This window comes from Thamnophis elegans, chromosome 2 (assembly GCF_009769535.1).
Source record: "Thamnophis elegans isolate rThaEle1 chromosome 2, rThaEle1.pri, whole genome shotgun sequence".
NCBI lineage: Eukaryota > Metazoa > Chordata > Lepidosauria > Squamata > Colubridae > Thamnophis > Thamnophis elegans.
This window is the reverse complement of record NC_045542.1, coordinates 75,435,333-75,452,988: the sequence shown is the minus strand read 5'-3', so window position 1 is coordinate 75,452,988 and position 17,656 is coordinate 75,435,333. Positions and strand designations below refer to the sequence as shown.

Genomic DNA, 17,656 nt, shown 5'->3' with positions numbered 1-17,656 from the left:
CAAACAGACAAAACACAAAAACAAAACAAAACACAAAACCATCTTCCATTACAAATTGTAGAAAGTGTGTCGATTGGTTACAAAAACTTCTGTGCATCCCTTCCACAGTCATCACCTACAATTCATATCAAATCGTATATTTTAATATATATGAAGTCTGAAGCAGCCTGAAGATGACGAATGAGACTTCGTCGAAACGTCGCCAAGACATCTCCAATTCTATGCAGAATATATATATTCTGAGGTTTTCGCGGGTGTTAGTATGTAGGTCTCTAGTTGTTCGGGTTTTCTCCTGCATAGAATTGGAGATGTCTTGGCGACGTTTCGACGAAGTCTCATTCGTCATCTTCAGGCTGCTTCAGACTTCATATATATATATATATTCGTATCTCAACTTTCATTTGACTATAATTGTTTTACGTACTTTTATATAAAATATTCCAGATTTAAAGAAAACCACATAATGGTATTCCATTAGCTCTTCCCAATATCATCCAGTAACATTATATCTTTATAACATGTTCTAAATAAAATTTGATTATATTTAATAACGGAGTTTCTAAACCTCCTTTCGTAGTCACCATTTGCAATTTATATCAAATTTCCTCTTATCAAACCAATACATATATATGCATTATTATCATTATCAATCAATTATTTAACTATATCCATTATCACTTCATTTTATACATAATGCTCTAAATTTAACTAAATTTGACTTTTTTTATTATAATCTTTTATTACATCAACCTGTGTCTTTCCAGTAATAGTGCAGTCTTATGTCTCTTGCCATTTCTGGCATTATTTCCTTAGTAAGTTTTGTATGGACTTCTCTTCGCAACTTATTGCTTATTACATATCTTGTATAAGCTCGAAACCCTCCATCTGCTTCTTCGATCAGCTTATCTTTGGTTATCACTAGTGCTTCTGACAAGATTTCTCTCCTTATTTCCATCAATTCTTATCTCTTTTCTTCTTCTATACTTTGAAATCTGGGGTAGAGCTCCAGTCCATCTATTTCCCCTTTCCATATTCTACTCTTTCCATTTCCAACCACGCTCAGTTCACTCTCAGTATCAACAATTTTCTTGTTTCTTTGTTTATTTTTTCCTTCAGTTTTTAGAACTCTGACCTCCACTTTCTTTATTTGATGAACATCCTCAATTTTTCCATCAAAATTTACTGTTCTACGATCTATGTTCTCCAATCTCTTCTCAATTTTCTCTGTTACTTCTAATAATTTTTGAATTTCAAACATAATATTTTGCAATGTTAAGGTTTCTTTTTCATGTTGCGCTATTCTTCCAACTTGGAAACACTGCCACTCTGGCATTCAAAACTTTTTATTAAATTTAAAGCAAGTTCATGTATAATCTTTTAAGACAAGGCTTTGTTTTCACTCCACTCCAGCTGCCAATAAAGCTCCTGAAGAGCACCTGTATAAACAACCCATGCTCTTCTCACTATCACTCTCTGTAAACAAGCTGAGGAACCTTGAAATGCAAAGTCAAATGATCAAAGAGGAAAAAAAATACAATATTTCCAAGCCTCCAGCCTCCAAGTGGCAGTGTTACTTCCTTTCCGTCTGTTATTACAGCCCTCTTTGTATTCCTTTTATATCTTCTTTATATTCCAGGCTTAAAGAAAACAAAATTCTTAAATGGAGCAAAAAACCCCATCCAATCCAGCATTATAAAAATAAGGAAAAAGATTTTAATCCATAGGTATTAAAAAAAGAATATAAAAAGTAGAAGAAGAAAAACTAATCCGTTTAATTTTAAGAATAGAAACATTTGCAAAAGTTCCATCCGTAAAAGAAAATTTTTAAAAAAGGATAACACACTATCTAATGTAGGTTCATTTCGCCGCCTGTTCTCTTCTGTTTTCAAATTTTATTTAGCTTTAATTTTTTTTTTGGGGGGGGGGGTAGTCTCTTTTATAATAATACAAATTCTTCACCAGATGGACACACATTCTCTTTCCGTTTTCCTCCCGTTCTGGAGTTGTCCCAACTTCAGCAACTTCAATGGCTGTGCTTCTGTCGCCGGCAAAAAGAGATTCTCCTGGATCAATCAGGGACTTTGCGGTGTTCCTGAGATCAGCAGGATGTACTCTTCCCTGTCACCGTCTCTTCAGGATGGTTTAGGTCAAAAGGACCATCTAGCTGCAAAAGTATCAACTGCGATCTTGGAGCTCCAATTTGAATTCTTACTGTATACAGTAATTTTCTAATGTGGGATTAAGTGCTTATTTTGCAGTTCATTTTAAGTCAAAAATTAATTGTAGCTCCTTCATTTTTTGGGGGGAGAGGGGGAAACGAGTATAGATATTTTTGGCATTATATTCTTCTCTGTTGGGAACATTGCATGAATGATAGAAGATAAAGTGTAAATGCTAACCATTCTTTCAAGGAGGTTATGGATCAGAGGTTCCCGGAAAAATAGAATATGATTCATATACTTGTCATTCTTATTTCATTTCAGAATGCTAAACATCTCCAATTCTAAAGTGTATCCAATATTTTGTTAATCTTTCTTGATCAACCTGAGTGCAGAAGAGAATCTCTAGTCTTGAACAAGTTGTACTATATGGATACTTGTATAGAGTTGGAATACCATGACTCCCTCTTCCCTAAATGTTGATAAAGAAGAGCAGAAACTAAATAGAAAAAAATGTCCCTGACATTTATATTAGGGGGTGTGGACCAACAATTCAAGAGAGTGGCAGTGAGTAGGCTCAGACATCAGTTGGTATGCTGACAAATCCTACAATCTGTGCAAGATTGTTGCATGCATGCCTTATGTTATAACAAGAATACGAATACATTTCCCTTTAAACCGTGATAGTTTGATTAATGATAATTGAGAAATTATTTTGCTTCTAAAATAGACTTTGTTCAGTTATTATGGTATTTACTTCCATGTTGTAAAAAAGATTCAATTGCTTTTCTTTCATACTGAGGCTCTGTTAAAGCACAAGAGCAAGCTAAGCTGCTTTTCTTACTCGGTTTGCAATGCTGCTCCCGTAATCTTCAGTGTATTAAGAGAGCTTCTGAAATTACCCTTGAATTCAGTGATGAGGAACAGGCGGTGAAACATCAAGGCTATTTTAATCAGATAAGTATGCATTATCTCTCCCATACTGGGCAGAGTTCAGGTGCAACTTTTCTTCCATACTGCTTTCAATTTTTATTTGTTTTCAGTACTCCTTCTTTCTCCAACATCTTCTTTCATAATCTTCTGACCAAATGCTTTTTCTTGCCTTTGATGTTCATAAAGAAAAAGAGGACAAATAGTTTACAGTTATGTTCATTGTATCATGGGGCACTGCATCCCAAACTTAATTGGAAAACGATGACAATCCCATTTTTTGCAAGAAACCAACTGTAATCTAAGGTTATTGTAGATGAGAGAACTAAGAATACTTATGGGGAAGAATAGTATTCTGTCGCTTGCATTTCTGCAATTATGAAAATCGATTGTTTTCTAGAGATACTTGGAAAAATTCAAAGCAGTTGGTTTTTAATATGCTCACTTGATCTTGTGTTATGATTAGACAGTACAAAATAAGTACCTTGGCTTTCCCTCTGGTTTAGAATATTGTGTGTGTGTGTGTGTGTGTGTGTTCATGAATGTTAATTTATTGGACAGTGATTTAAATGCTATTACTGGTTATTACAGAAACAAAGAATGCAGATTACTTACTGGATTAAAAAAAAGCCAAATGCTGAACCTTCCTTGCTGAAGTCACTGAATGTGGAAGGAGTATTATATCACCAAAGTTGTGATCAGGAACAGTTATTCCTTGTTGTTATCGTTTGCCAACCTCAAAATATTTGCTGTGAACCAGATAGCTTCACTGTTGAAATAAGAATTGGACATCATTTTCCAATGGGGACTAATGAATTGAATTAGAATGAGATCCTTGCAGATGAAAATCAATTTAACAATTAGCAATAAAGCTACACATAACTATGTAAAAATACCACTCTATATAGCTAGCTTAATGTAATTTTAAAAATAACCATATTCTTCCCCAGAATCAAATAATAGCCGTGCTGTACAGCACAAGTTTTCATAAACCATTATTTAGACAGGCCTTAACCTTAAAACAGTTCTCCTCTCCCTGCTTTCTCTTCATTCTGAATATTCAAAGGTAGAAACCTCCAACATAACCCATGACTTATCATAAGCTTAACATTAATGGTGCAGTGCAGCATTACTCTGCCTTTGGTTACTTGCTTTGTGTTGAACGTTAATGCAGTTGTGTATGCCTTGAGAATGTAGTAGAAGTAAGGCTGGGTCTCAGCTGCTCTCTGTGATTGACTGGATATTTTTAGCTCAGTTCTTAGAGCGTAGATTGCCTTATGTGCGCCAGCCATTGATTTTGCTCTATTATTCTTGTGTTTTGGCTAGGTTTGAGGAGAAGGAAAAATTACAATGGATTGTTAGAGCCTTTATTGAATAGGTGTCTAGAGAAACTTGTTTCTATACAAAGAGATTGTCACCAGGGACAAGGAAATATTGAAGTTTGAAGGGATTGCCTTTTAATACCTTGAGTATGTCAGAGCTACATTTAGGTGAAGGATGGAGCTTTGAGGTGAAAGGTCTCAGGAGGAAAAGAAAAGCTAAAAAAATAAAAGTCAGAGAGAATGGAGACCATTGTTATGTCTACTGAACCAAAATCATGAGCTTCAAATGCTTCCATGCTTCTCTTCCGACTGGGCCTACAAAGGGGTATTTAAAAGTTTATGAACCTTTTTGAATTTTCAATATTTTTGCATAAATTTGACCTAAAACAGACTTTTTTTCCACACAAGTCCACTTGGTATAATTTTGGGTGGTCAACCACTCCAGGAGAGGATAACAGTGGTGTTGAAATGCCTCCACTTGTGCATGATTTGCTTGGCAGTGAACTTGTGGAAACCAAATTCTTTGGATACAGTTTTGTAACCTTTTCCAGCCTGGTGAACATCAACAACTATTTTCAGAACCCTTCGGAATCGCCTTTGTTCCGGGCCATGACATAGTTCCTCGTACCTGGGTTGTGAAGATCAAGAACTCTCTTAATAGAGTTGGACCTCCCATATTCACACCTGATTATGTCTGATTGAAACAGCTAACTCAATTTAACCTTTCAAATGAACTACTGATCCTTAGAGCTTCACATACTTTTTGCACTCAAGTATTGGCAGCTTTGAATCATTTCCCTCAATAATTGAACAACTATAATGTCTCTGACTTTGTTTAATTGGGTTCTTTTTATCAAATTTTAGAACTTGTGTCAAAAACAGATCATGTTTTAGGCCATCTTCATGCAGTAATATCAAAAATTAAAGGGGTTTATCAACTTTGAAGCACCACTGTAATTACCTGGAGGACCCTCTAAGATTTTTCCCTTTTTCCTCACTGTTGTGGTAAGATTGTTTGTTTGTAAAATTTATTGGCCGCCCATCTTTCCTCATGGTAACTCTTGTTATTCTTTTAGGGCTGCATTGTGCTTTTGGAATTGTTTCCCTTAAGAAACAAAAAATGTGCTGGAACTCTAGTTTTTCTGGAGCAGTAGTTCACTTTCCCTAGTTATTTATACTGGGAGTTCTAGTCCAACACATCTGGAATACATCAGTTTGAGGAAGACTACTCTAACATATGTCTTTGTGGCCAAGAGCGTTTCCTATTTATTATTTATGTTATTTAATTAAATCCCCCCTCCTCCTCACTTTTTTTCAGCTTGAAAACTATCCAAAGCATCTAAAATTCAGCCAATGAAATCAATGCTGTTTCTGCCCACATTCTTAACCATTGAAAATGATATGACATAGAAGATGAGGGAAAGCAGAGGAACGTTTTTTGTTTTTTTTTAAATGGAGCCAACTCTTAAATCACATTTTTTAAAATAACATCCAGTTGAAAAATATCTCAGGAAAAAGCGGTTCAGAATTTTTTATTGCCACCTGCAACAATTTCTCTTTTCACTTAAGGTGTAACTCTTTTTTGGGGTGGGTGGGGGGGGGAGAGGAATTTGTAATTCTGTTTAATGTAACATTGGAAGAAGCCATTTTTAATTTGAAATATTATGCTAAAAGGTGATTGGAGGAGACTCCATTTCCGTGAGCAGACACAGACTTTAAAATGTCTGTCTGTCACCAATAACTCCTCCCTCTCTTTTTTTCCCCTCTCTGAAAAAGAAAGGAACCATCAGAATTATTTTCAGGAAGTCTCAAGCCTCCTGAGACTAGGAAACAGTGGGAATGTATTTCTAAGAACAAAGAATTGTTAAATTTTGAATCTCCATAATGTTATATTATATGTGAATGTAGGAAATACAAAACTAATGTATTCTGAGAAAACTGGCTGCAGCATTATTCCCAAATGGAAATAGTAGTAGTTAAATGAGAATATTAGTAGCAAGCATTTTATTTTGTTTATTGTAGAATTTTTGTTAGACATGTATTTAAAGTGAATAAACATAATCAGATAGTAGTAGTCACATTTTTCCATGTATTTAAATGCCAATAATCTGGAGATAAACTCAGAAAACCTAATTATAGTAAAAAAAAAAAAAAAACTAAAACTCTATGTTTTTTTTTAAAAAGTGGTAGCAATGCCCTAATTCAGCATTGGTGAATTAGGGCACCAATCCTGGCCTATTTAAATTTGCTTTCAAAGTGACCGGGAAAAAGAAGAGTTTTGATTTTTTTTGTAAAATGATAATTCTTCCTTTTTACCCCATTTGCTCTAAAATATGCCTGGACTATATTTTATGTTATTGTATTTTTAGTTATAAAATCACTCAGTTTTTCAATTACTTATATATTAGCAACATATGTCTCCTTAAGATATAACAGGTAGAAAATAATCTCTTTGCCTCTGGCCTGAAAAATAAGTCTAACACTGTAGGTAATTTCTCAAAAAGCTCTAATTGCAGCTAAGTGATTCAGTTTCTGTAAAGCAGTGCTTTTATATGTTGTCCTTGCACTACTGCATGTTGTCCTTTTCAGCCTCAAGAAGCACGTATGATATCAAGATGTGAGATGGAGGCTGTACATGTGTGAATACATACTGTACTCCCCCCCCCCCCATATACCATATATGCATATGAAACCTCTTTCATCCAGCAGTTCTAAGACAAGGTTTCTCTACTGCTTTTAGCAATGAGGAAATGATGTGCAGCATGGATTGACCAAATTCACTGTTTCATAACAAGATCAAGCTTTTGTAAATCCAAAGGTTGTAGTAAGGCATTTGTCCTCACATATCCTCTTTCTCAGCCTCGTTAGACAAAAGTGTAGCCGCATGGTTGGCAAATGCAGAAAAGGTCTCTCAAAGTTTGCATACCACAAATTGCTCATCTCTGTTTAAAGCTTGCTTAGAAATACCTTTGTTTTTCTAGGGCTTTCATTTGTAGCTTCTCCTCCACGGAGAGCCTTAGGGGATTGGTGTGATATTGCCTGTTTATATTTTTACATTTTATTGATCACATTTTCATGTTGTTAAACTGTTTTTAAAATAATAATAATAATAAATATAAATAAAATAATAATATAATATAAATAATACACATATAATATAAATAATATAAATAAAATAAATAAAAATAATAATAAAGCCCCACTGAACTTAAATCAATACTCAACACAGTTCAACTGTTCAGCAGCGACATCAAAATGAACTTTGGGCTTCAAAAATGGGCTATATTAACCATGCGGTAAGGAAAAATGGAAAAAAAAAACCAGAAGGAATAGAACTGGAAAATGGAAATATAGTGAAAGCATTAGCAAAGGATGATGGTTACAAGTACCTAGGCATATTAGAAGCAGATAACATCTTGAATGGAAAAGTCAAAGAGTCAACGCAAAAGGAATACATCAGGAGGGTCCCCAACATATTAAAATCAAAACTGAATGCTGGAAACATAATTAAAACCATTAATACATGGGCAGTTCCAGTGATACGCTACTCAGCTAGAATCATCAACTGGACTTTGGCTGAACTGGAAAACTTGGACTGAAAACATGCAAACATTTGAATATGTACCACACATTACATCCACGAAGTGACATCAACAGGTTGTATCTGCCAAGAAAAATAGGAGGCAGGCGGCTGTTGCAAATCAATCAAACTATAGAAGAAGAAAAATGAAGTTTGAATGATTATGTGAACCAAAGTACAGAAAAATTGCTGCAGGCTGTGAAAACGGAGAACAGCATAAAAACAACAGAAACAAAGGCAGAATATAAGGGAAAACAGCTGGATGACAGATTAAATAGATGGAAAATCAAAGCTTTGCATGGACAGCACTTGAAAAACATTGAAGGAAAATGTGATGACAACTTGACATGGACATGGCTTAAGATGGAAACTATGAAGAAAGAAACGGAAGTTTAATACTGGCTGCTCAAGAACAAGCACTACAAACTAATGCCATGAAAGCGAAGATACAAAAATCCACTGACAACCCAAACTGCCAACTTTACAATAACAAAGTCGAAACTGTTTTACATTTAATATGTGAATGCAGCAAAATCACACAAACTGATTACAAAGCTAGACACGACCGAGTTGCTAAATTAATCCACTGGTCATTGTGTAAAAATATGATTTACCTGTATCCAGAAGATCATGGGAACATAAAGTATAATATGTATGTATGTACACGTGCGCAGGCACACATACACACACACACATACATACATACATACATACATACATACATACATACATTTAGAGTTACAACCCCCGGTATGCCCAAATATGGGAGGAAGTTCACTACTGCTATTAGTCACCCATAAAGCCCTACATGGCAGTGGATCTGGATACTTGAGAGACCGCCTTCTGCCAATTACATCCCTGCGACCAATAAGATCACATAGATTAGGCCTCCTCCGCATTCCATCGGCCAGCCAATGTCGGCTGGCAACTACAAGGAGGAGGGCCTTCTCAGTAGTAGCCCCGACCCTTTGGAACGAGCTCCCCGTAGAGATTCGCACCCTCTCCACCGTCCAGGCCTTCCGCACAGCCCTTAAGAACTGGCTCGCCCGTCAGGCCTGGGGACAAGGATAGTTACCCCTCCCGAATGATGAATGTATGTTGCTTACTATTTTATTATATGTCTCTATCTTAACGTCTGTATTCCCCCTCCCCGATTTTATGTGAGCCGCCCTGAGTCCCCTCAGGGAAAAGGGCGGCCTACAAATACTAATAAAATCTAAAAAATCTAAAATCTAAAAATCTTCCATTCTCTGTCCATCGGCTCTTCACAAGAGACCATCCAGACAGAAATCCACTGTCTCACTCTAAATAGATGCCTATCACCCCGGCTCAGCTGATAAGGAGTTGAACTCTATGGCTTAGTGGTTAACACATCTGCCTAAGATGCAATACAGCACAGGTTCGAATCCCAGTAAGGGTATGGCTAGCTGATGAGACCTAGATAGCTTGAAATAGATCTATACTAGTCTCCCTTTATTTATTTATCAGCACAAATATAACACACACACACACACACACACACACACACACACACACACATACATACAGCTGCATGAATGCAAGTGTATTATTTGCCATGAAGTAATCAAGAATTTTGTAGACAGGTGCTATACATTGCAAAACTCACTATTATTCTTTCTCTCCCTCCCCACCCCCTTTACTTCATAGTACGAAGTGTCTGGTGAGGAGCATCTTTATTCTGATTTCCCCGAGATTGATTTGTCTCCGCTGGATACCAGTGACTTTGACTCAGCCAATTGCTTCAGCGAGTTCCAGTGGTGGTGTGAGCACTCCGAAACAGAATCCAGTCAGTACAGCACAGACGACTCTGAGCTCTTTCAGGTATCCTATTATCAAGGGATCCCCTGTTACAGAGGGGAACCTGCTGTGCAGCACGGTTTTCTCCTTCCTTTAAGAAGTGTGTCACTCTGGGAGCTCCTGAAAACCTTGGGTGTATGCAAAAATTGCAACCAAATTGTAATTTCAAATGTGACAGGAGTGGAGAGAGAATGATTAAATACAAGGGAAGTAATCATGTTAACTGTATTTACTTTAATCTTGATTGAGTTAAACAGCCATTCTGAGTTGCTGTGTACCCCTGCAGGAAAGCTGCCAAGGGCAAAACTGCAAGCCATCCTTATTTAACAACTGCACTTTGGGACCAACAACTGTGTTGCTAAGCAGTGCAGTTGTAAAGTAAAACATCACAAGCAGTGGTGGGATTCAATTTTTTTTACTACCGGTTCTATGGGCGTGGCTTGGTGGGTGTGGTGTTGCTTGGTGGGCATGGCAGAGGAAGGATACTGTAAAATCTCCATTTCCTTCCGATCAGCTGGGACTCGGGAGGCAGAGAAGAGATGGGGGGCAGGGCCAGTCAGAGATGGTATTTACCTGTTCTCCAAAATACTCAAAATTTCCGCTATCGGTTCTCCAGAACTGGTCAGAACATGCTGAATAGCACCTCTAATTACAAGACCATTCCTGGCTTAACAGATATTTGTGTAGTGACCTTTTCAAGTTACAATGGCATGAAAAAGTTACTTATGACTAGTTCTCAGACTTTCAACCATTGCAGCTTCCCTGTGTGGTCACGTGTCCAAAATTCAGACATTTGGCAACCAGCATGTATTTATGACGGTTGCAGCAACCAGGGTCATGTGATCACCATTTTCAACCTTCCCAGATGGCTCCCAATAAGAAAAATCAATAAGGGGAAGTTGGATTTCCTTAACTTTATGAGTCACTTAAAAACTGCAGTGCTTCACTTAATAATCATAGCAAAGAAAGGTAGAGTAAATCATAGGGTGGAGATGCCTGTATCGATCAAGGGCATGGGAGATGTGTAGAAAACTGGAAGGGAATATCAAATGGGGGCTAAGAAATTAAAAAGGATCTTGGTGTACATCTTTTTTCTGAACAGAGCTCCATGCCCTTTGTAAAGAAAGTACACATTCTAAGATATAATTTTGGATCCAGTATTGCCACGTGAATTTCACATTTTGCATTTTTGTATGGGCTCCTTTATTTCAAAACTCATTAAGTGCTTGCTATATCAACTTCCTTCTTTGTTAAGAGCATCAGGTGATGCCTTTGGTTAGAGAAATAGAGGACAGACTTCCTTGAAAGAGATTGGGCTTCAGATCATGCCTCTAAGGGCAAATCTGACTTGCACTAACCATGTCTACGTTTGAGTACCAAGTTAATGAGAATATACAGTATAATGTTATAATGTTATCACACTGTATATGTAATTACATGCTTATATATATAACTGTATAAACCCAGCTGTTTTAGGAATTCTTGCAAAAAAAATCACTCAACCAAATTTAAGGAAAAGAAATTCCCTTATCTGTCTATATATAGCTCACTCCTAGCTTAGTTATGCATCTCTTTTAACAGGACCACCTGGAATACTCTACTTAATAGCTTCATAAGCCTATTAATTCCTTATTTTGGAGCCTGTTTTTTTTCCCTTCCTTAGAACAGTATGAGGAAAATGAGGAAAAGAAGCTGTGGATAGGGAGGGGATCCAGGCTATTAATATGTATTTTCTGCACATGATTAGTGCTCCATTAATTTGCACTTGGTTTCTAAATGGAGCAAGTGTAGTAAAGCTAATGAGGAAGTGGAATAGTGGGAGAGGGTTACTGAGCCAATCCTCTTGTGATCTATTATTGAAGGGAAATTACAGGATGGTGCCTGGTGCATCCAGCTTTTTTTTTTTTTTTTAAGATGATGGATTATTCTTCTGTAGGTGGGAGCACTAAAGGAGAAGGATGCAGAGAAGGCTGGTGCAGGGGAAGCATAAGTTATATGACTCGAGAATGTTAATTTCCATCCTGCAGAAAGCTGCTTTATTTGATTCCCCAGCTTCAGCATCACCTTTACATCTCTGTGCATGTGGATATTTATAGATGAGGCTCTCTGTATGTTGCTTCCACAGTACTTTCTAAATATATGTTGTCCCATTATACAAATAATGAGTTAAGACGTGGTGCTGGGTGGATGGAGCAATGAGCCAGTGAAGATTAAAACCACATTACATACCTAGGCTTATGAGAGGGGTTTTGTTTTGTTTTTTTGTTTTGCACAACCCATAGCTTCCCTTTCCTTTCTGGGTTTTCACAAAGTGGTGCAATATTTCACATTTGGATACATTTTATTCACACTACAATTAGTACCCTTATAATCAGGGCATGTTGTAAGTAATTGCAATAGGATTCAAATGAAAAGTAATGCTTCTAACCACCATAACATAAGTTTAGTTTAAAAAGTAATATATGAAATGGAAAAAATCCCTGAAATGAGCTATTTTGTTACCTTATATTAACTTCTTCACATAATCACCACTGTTTACATTGCTGCCACTGATAAGCAAGCTTGATAAAGCCATCATGAAAGAACTCAACATGTTTTCTCTTCCCTCAAGCTCTCTGAGTCACCACATGCCCACAAAAGTGTTTCTTAAATTTTTGGAAAAGATAGAAGTTGTATGACACCATCTTGGACTGTATGCCAGATGTTATAAGATGATAAGATTCACAATTGCCTCTTGGCTGGTGAGGCTAATGTTGTCATGTTGCAGCAAATTTTTTTGAGTGTGCTTCAAAATTCTGTTTCAAAGCTTTGAATGTTGCAATGTAGCACTACAAGTTAATAGTGGTGTAGGTTCAAGGAAATCCTATGTGAATAGCTCCATTTGCCAGATCTTGACTTTTGAAAGTTTTTTTACATAGGTGAACTTTTCTGATAATATATATTGTATAGATTGATTATTCATTTCTGGGTCATAATAATGAGCCCCATTTTTGTCAGATATCAAGGTGTGAAGAAATTCCTCACTTTCATTCATGTAGCATGACAACAACTGCTGGCAAATTTCAACTCTTAAGCTTTCTCAACCATAAGCCTGTGAGGAACCTACCTTGCTCAAACTTTCTGATTTTGAAGAATATCAATAATTGGACCTCACACATTCCTATGAAATGTCAAGCTTGACAGCCATTTCCCTTTGAATGATATTCTAATTATCCTTAATTAGTTAATCAAACTTTCTCATCTGAAACTTGATTGCTGGCACAAGTTGTCCACTTTGTGCATGATACTTTCATCAGCTCTTTCTAGTTCACCATATTTACAGTATATTTTTTGACCCAATGATGCATTTTATGCCTTTATTTGATTAAGTTTTTGATGCCATACAGCTCCAACTGACTGGGCAGATCACAAATTATTTTTTAAAAAAACCACCACAAAACAAGTTAAGAATTTAGTAAAGAATATATCTTCCTTACAAGATAATTATAAGATGGCAATTCAGACAGTACATAATAAATATGAATTGAATGAAATCCATCCACCCTTTCCTCAAGGCCAGGGCAAATTATCAGTACTCATGCCAGCACAGTCATCAATATAAACAATCTGCATTTGCTGATCAATTTCAGTTGGAGGGGCTCTTTCAGCAGACAAATATTCAGTCATGATGAAAGTACACTGAGTATTTAATACAAGATTCCATTTCATGAATAAATAGCAAGATAACCTTTTCTCACGGCAACTTTCCACCGAGTGAAAACAGCAGATGCTAAAGAACACATCACAACTTCTAACATATCAGTGTTGCCATCTATTGGTGACCTACAACTTTGGAGGCATTACTTTTCATTTGCTCCTCCTACCTTCAGTTTTCCTGTGGATAAATCCTATATAGTTTAATGTGTTGAGAGAACATCAAAATGTGTCATTCAACTTAGTAAACATAATAAAGAAGTTGAATATTTAGTATACAAGTTTATATGGTTTCCCAACTCACACAGAGGTGACTCCGGGTGACTCATAACATTAAAATCCTCACCCCATGGCAGCAACAACGCAATCAAACCAACTATTTATTTATTAAACCAATTTATAAGGCTATCTACTCCCCTAAGGAAAAGTGTTGGAATTAAAAGGAAATCTCTCCATTACCAAACATAATTCAAAGACCTGGAAATAGGGAACATATTTCCTACTAAACCGAGTGAGTGCAGTGGCCAAACCATGCCATGTCTATGATTGCCTGACAGGCCATTGGGGAAGAATTTTAGTGATGGAATGAAGCCTTGCCAGTACTCTCCCGATGTAAAAACTTTGGAAACGCTGGGCATTTTCTGATGAGAATTTATGGGTCTTTATGTTCCCCAAATAGGATTATCAGTTAGTATAATTTTATGATCTACTGACTGGATTTGGGGCTGGCAAAGTTAAGTGTTCTATGGAAACAGTATATTAAAGCTGTAGTCAAACTCATTGCCAAACTGTTTCCCTTGAGCCAGGCTTCTGTTAGGCATTCACTAGTTCCATGCAAGTGATATGTGGTTTTACCCTCTTGCCAGCTCTCCCTGGTGCCATACTGTCCATGATAGAAGTGATGCCTATTTCTCCACGTGAAAGCTAAGCCAGAGAATAAAATAAAAGCAGAATTCCTGATTCCCCTTTGCTACTTCACCATATTTTTAGCCTGCAAAGGGTTAATCATACAGCACAGTAATTTTTGCTCAGTAACAACCTGGAAAGGCTGTTTCTTTCTTTTCCAGGTACATCATCAATTTTTACAAATAGCAATGAGAACATTACTGACACCCGTCAGCTCAGTCTTTTTTGGGAGGGGAGGAGTGAGGAGGAGATACTTCTGCTGCTGTTGTAAGAGCCGTTCCTGGATTCTACTATAGCATCTAGAGAGGGGGTTTTTTGTATTTTTTTAATGGAGGTTCAAGAGAGTTTTAATCAGCCCTTTTCAGGGAATAGCAATTCTAAAATGCATTAAATAAAACAGCATAGAAATGTGGTAATTGGAGCCCTTCTGGTTACTGCTGAGTGTAATTACAGTAGGAGGCCTGACCAGCTGCAATGAAGCTTATCCAAGCAACCTCTAACTGATCTGCTGCAGAAGCTTAACTGTATGAGCAAACAAGGGTTTGCAATTTTAATTTCCTGAAATGGCTGAAAGTTGTGGAGGAATGAATGAACAACCCACAGTCCCACAACATAGATACCAATGGCAAGAACAACAGTCTTGTTCTGGATAAGTGCAACAAAGCTGGTCTGGATAAGAGCAGAGAAAAAGAATCTTAAATTGGCATATTAACACAATAGTGCAAATACATGGGTGCTGCTCATGAAAAGATGATTCACTCATTAATATTCAGAGTGCATGCCACAGTTTCAAGTCACCAGACCTTGCCAATTACCAGAACATGTCTAACCATGGGCAGAAGCTTTGTCTCACCTCACCAGAATCTTCCAGGTAGGTTTTCCTGCTTTATGCTGACAGGAAAGGTGGTTACTTACCCTTACAACATACAATCTTAGCTTATCTTGCTTTGTTCAGAATCCCACTCAATCCATCCTTGGTTTGATTTAATAAGAGCCTAGCCTAGCAGGATGTTGCGAAAAGACCTAGCAGGGTGTGTGTAAAGCTAATATTATTGCTATTTATTTCCTACAATAAAAGAATCTATTTATACGCTGATTCCCCTGTAACAATTTTTACAGGGATGGGGGTATTTCCACTTCCTAGGATAGAGCCTCCTAGAAGTAACTGAAAAGAGGCATATTAAATTAAAGAGTGTGGGGGGAAGTGCTTATGTTTGGGCAAGTTGTGTTGCATACTGTAAAAGAGTTATTTAATGTACATACTGCTTTTATACGGCATAAAGAAAATGGCAGAAAAAACATTTGATTGCTTGCATAAAGGACTTTGTCCTAGTTCAAAAGGTGAGGTGTATTAATGGATACATATCAACATGTCTTTACTTCTTTTCTGTTCCTTCTTTTAATATAAATATCACCTTAGATTTCAGGACCTGCCTGGCTAGTTGTACTATAACTGCTCATTCATTAAGAACTTTCAGAGACATAGTGCCTTCACTTTGCCGCTTTATGTTGTTGTTCTAAAAACTCCAGAATGACTGACAGACCATCATTGCAGGATATGTATTTTCCACCCAGGAAAATATAAACAGAGCAAGCCTTTGTGTTTCATACAGACTGAATGCATAGAACACCATGAAAAATATCCTGTTGATGTCCTATATAAAGAGGTATTTTGCTAATATTAGAAAGAAAATATCTTCTCAAATAATACTGCATTCTTGGTGCTGTATTGTGTAACATGACTTGGGGGAGGGGTGGCATTAATGACTTCACTATTATGGAGTAATTAATGGCTGCAGATAGCCCAAAGATATGCTTAGAGTCACTGAAGACTTTCTATTTCTTTAAATACAAACTACATTTTTAAATATCTGAAAAACAGTTCATATGTTTGGGCTTGAGAAAGACCCACAAGTGATTGTACAATATCTACAGTATTATTGTAAAAGTATGCTATATATACAGTATATAGTTTGTTGAAAACAATCCTATATCAGCCTATAGTAAATAAATAAATGTACTTATCAGCAAGAAGGTTGTACAGTAAATGCAACTACCTTGCATATAAATTTGAATTAATAACATCAGTGGGAAACACTATGCCATGTATTTGAATTAGCTCTAACTGGATTAGACTAGGGTATCTAATGTTTTAGACAGCTAAGCTTTTCCCGTTTGTGTGTGTGTGTGTGTCTGTGTGTGTCTGTGTCTGTATCAGTGTCAGTGTGTTCTATATCAGTGCTTCCAGCATTCAGGTTTCAACACTTAATGTGTTATGTCTCTAGAGCATTCTTTCCATTACTAGCCTGGTAGGCTGAGGGTCAACTACATATAACTTGAACATGTGATTATCAGCTATGTCCAAATCAGGATCAGAACAAAGGTTAGTGTAGAATTGTTCATTCTTTCCTCTTCTGCAGCTCCATCTGAAAATGCAGGAAAAAGGGCTCTGCAATTTACATTGTCCAAAATTATAGATTAATTTGTTTGATTTGATAATGAATGAGATAACAGCAGAGGCTGAGAATCTGAATAGGGTATAAAAGTTGGCTAAAGCAAGTGCATTTCTCGTGGTAAATCTGGGTCTGGATCTGATTTGAGTATTTGCTTATATTTGGTATAATATTGTTATTTGTTGTGTTTTTAAGCAAACTTACTATCTAAGCATGACTCACACATAGTGAATTTAATCACAGTTGACTCTGTTAACCCATTTTCATGTTTGTACAACACACTGAATTTTAAACATCAAACAGTCTGGAGTTTTTACCCCAGGCTAAGCTAAAATGTAATTGGCTAGATCTCAGGGCGTCATGTGAGCACAGCTATAGCTTTAAAGGTAGTATAGGCATTACATGCAAGGGTGGAATGTATTGTACTTGGACTCTCTTTAAATTCCTTTTGTGGCCATAGACCAACACCATGGATCCCCAATACTTAACTCAATACTTCAAATCAGAACATTTATTCAAGCCTTTATGGATTCCCCCAGAGGCCCATGGACCACAGTTTGGGAACCATTTCATTAAGCATTGAAATGTTAGCTAGGTATTGCAACATGACAAGGGAATCATGTCATAAGGAATCATGTCATATGAGGTTAGATACAGTATTGCTTACTAACTTCCAGTTCAATAACACTCCATAATATAATTAAAGAGCTCCAGAATTTTTAATTGCTTTGGGTAACTTCATTTTTTCTAAGATCTACCAGGTCCTGATCAGATATATCTTATACAGCTATTATA

General features: G+C 36.7%; 1 protein-coding gene across 6 annotated transcripts in view; it reads left to right on the top strand.

Annotated features, from left to right (window-relative positions):
* The window catches only part of PPARGC1B (PPARG coactivator 1 beta), a 123,510-nt gene that overhangs the window by 80,533 nt on the left and 25,321 nt on the right, over window positions 1–17,656 (top strand). For all 6 annotated transcript variants that reach the window (XM_032209012.1, XM_032209014.1, XM_032209011.1 and 3 more), the window contains exon 2: window positions 9,660–9,833. In XM_032209012.1, the coding sequence (XP_032064903.1) occupies window positions 9,660–9,833 (174 nt within the window). The remainder of the gene's footprint in view (window positions 1–9,659; window positions 9,834–17,656) is intronic.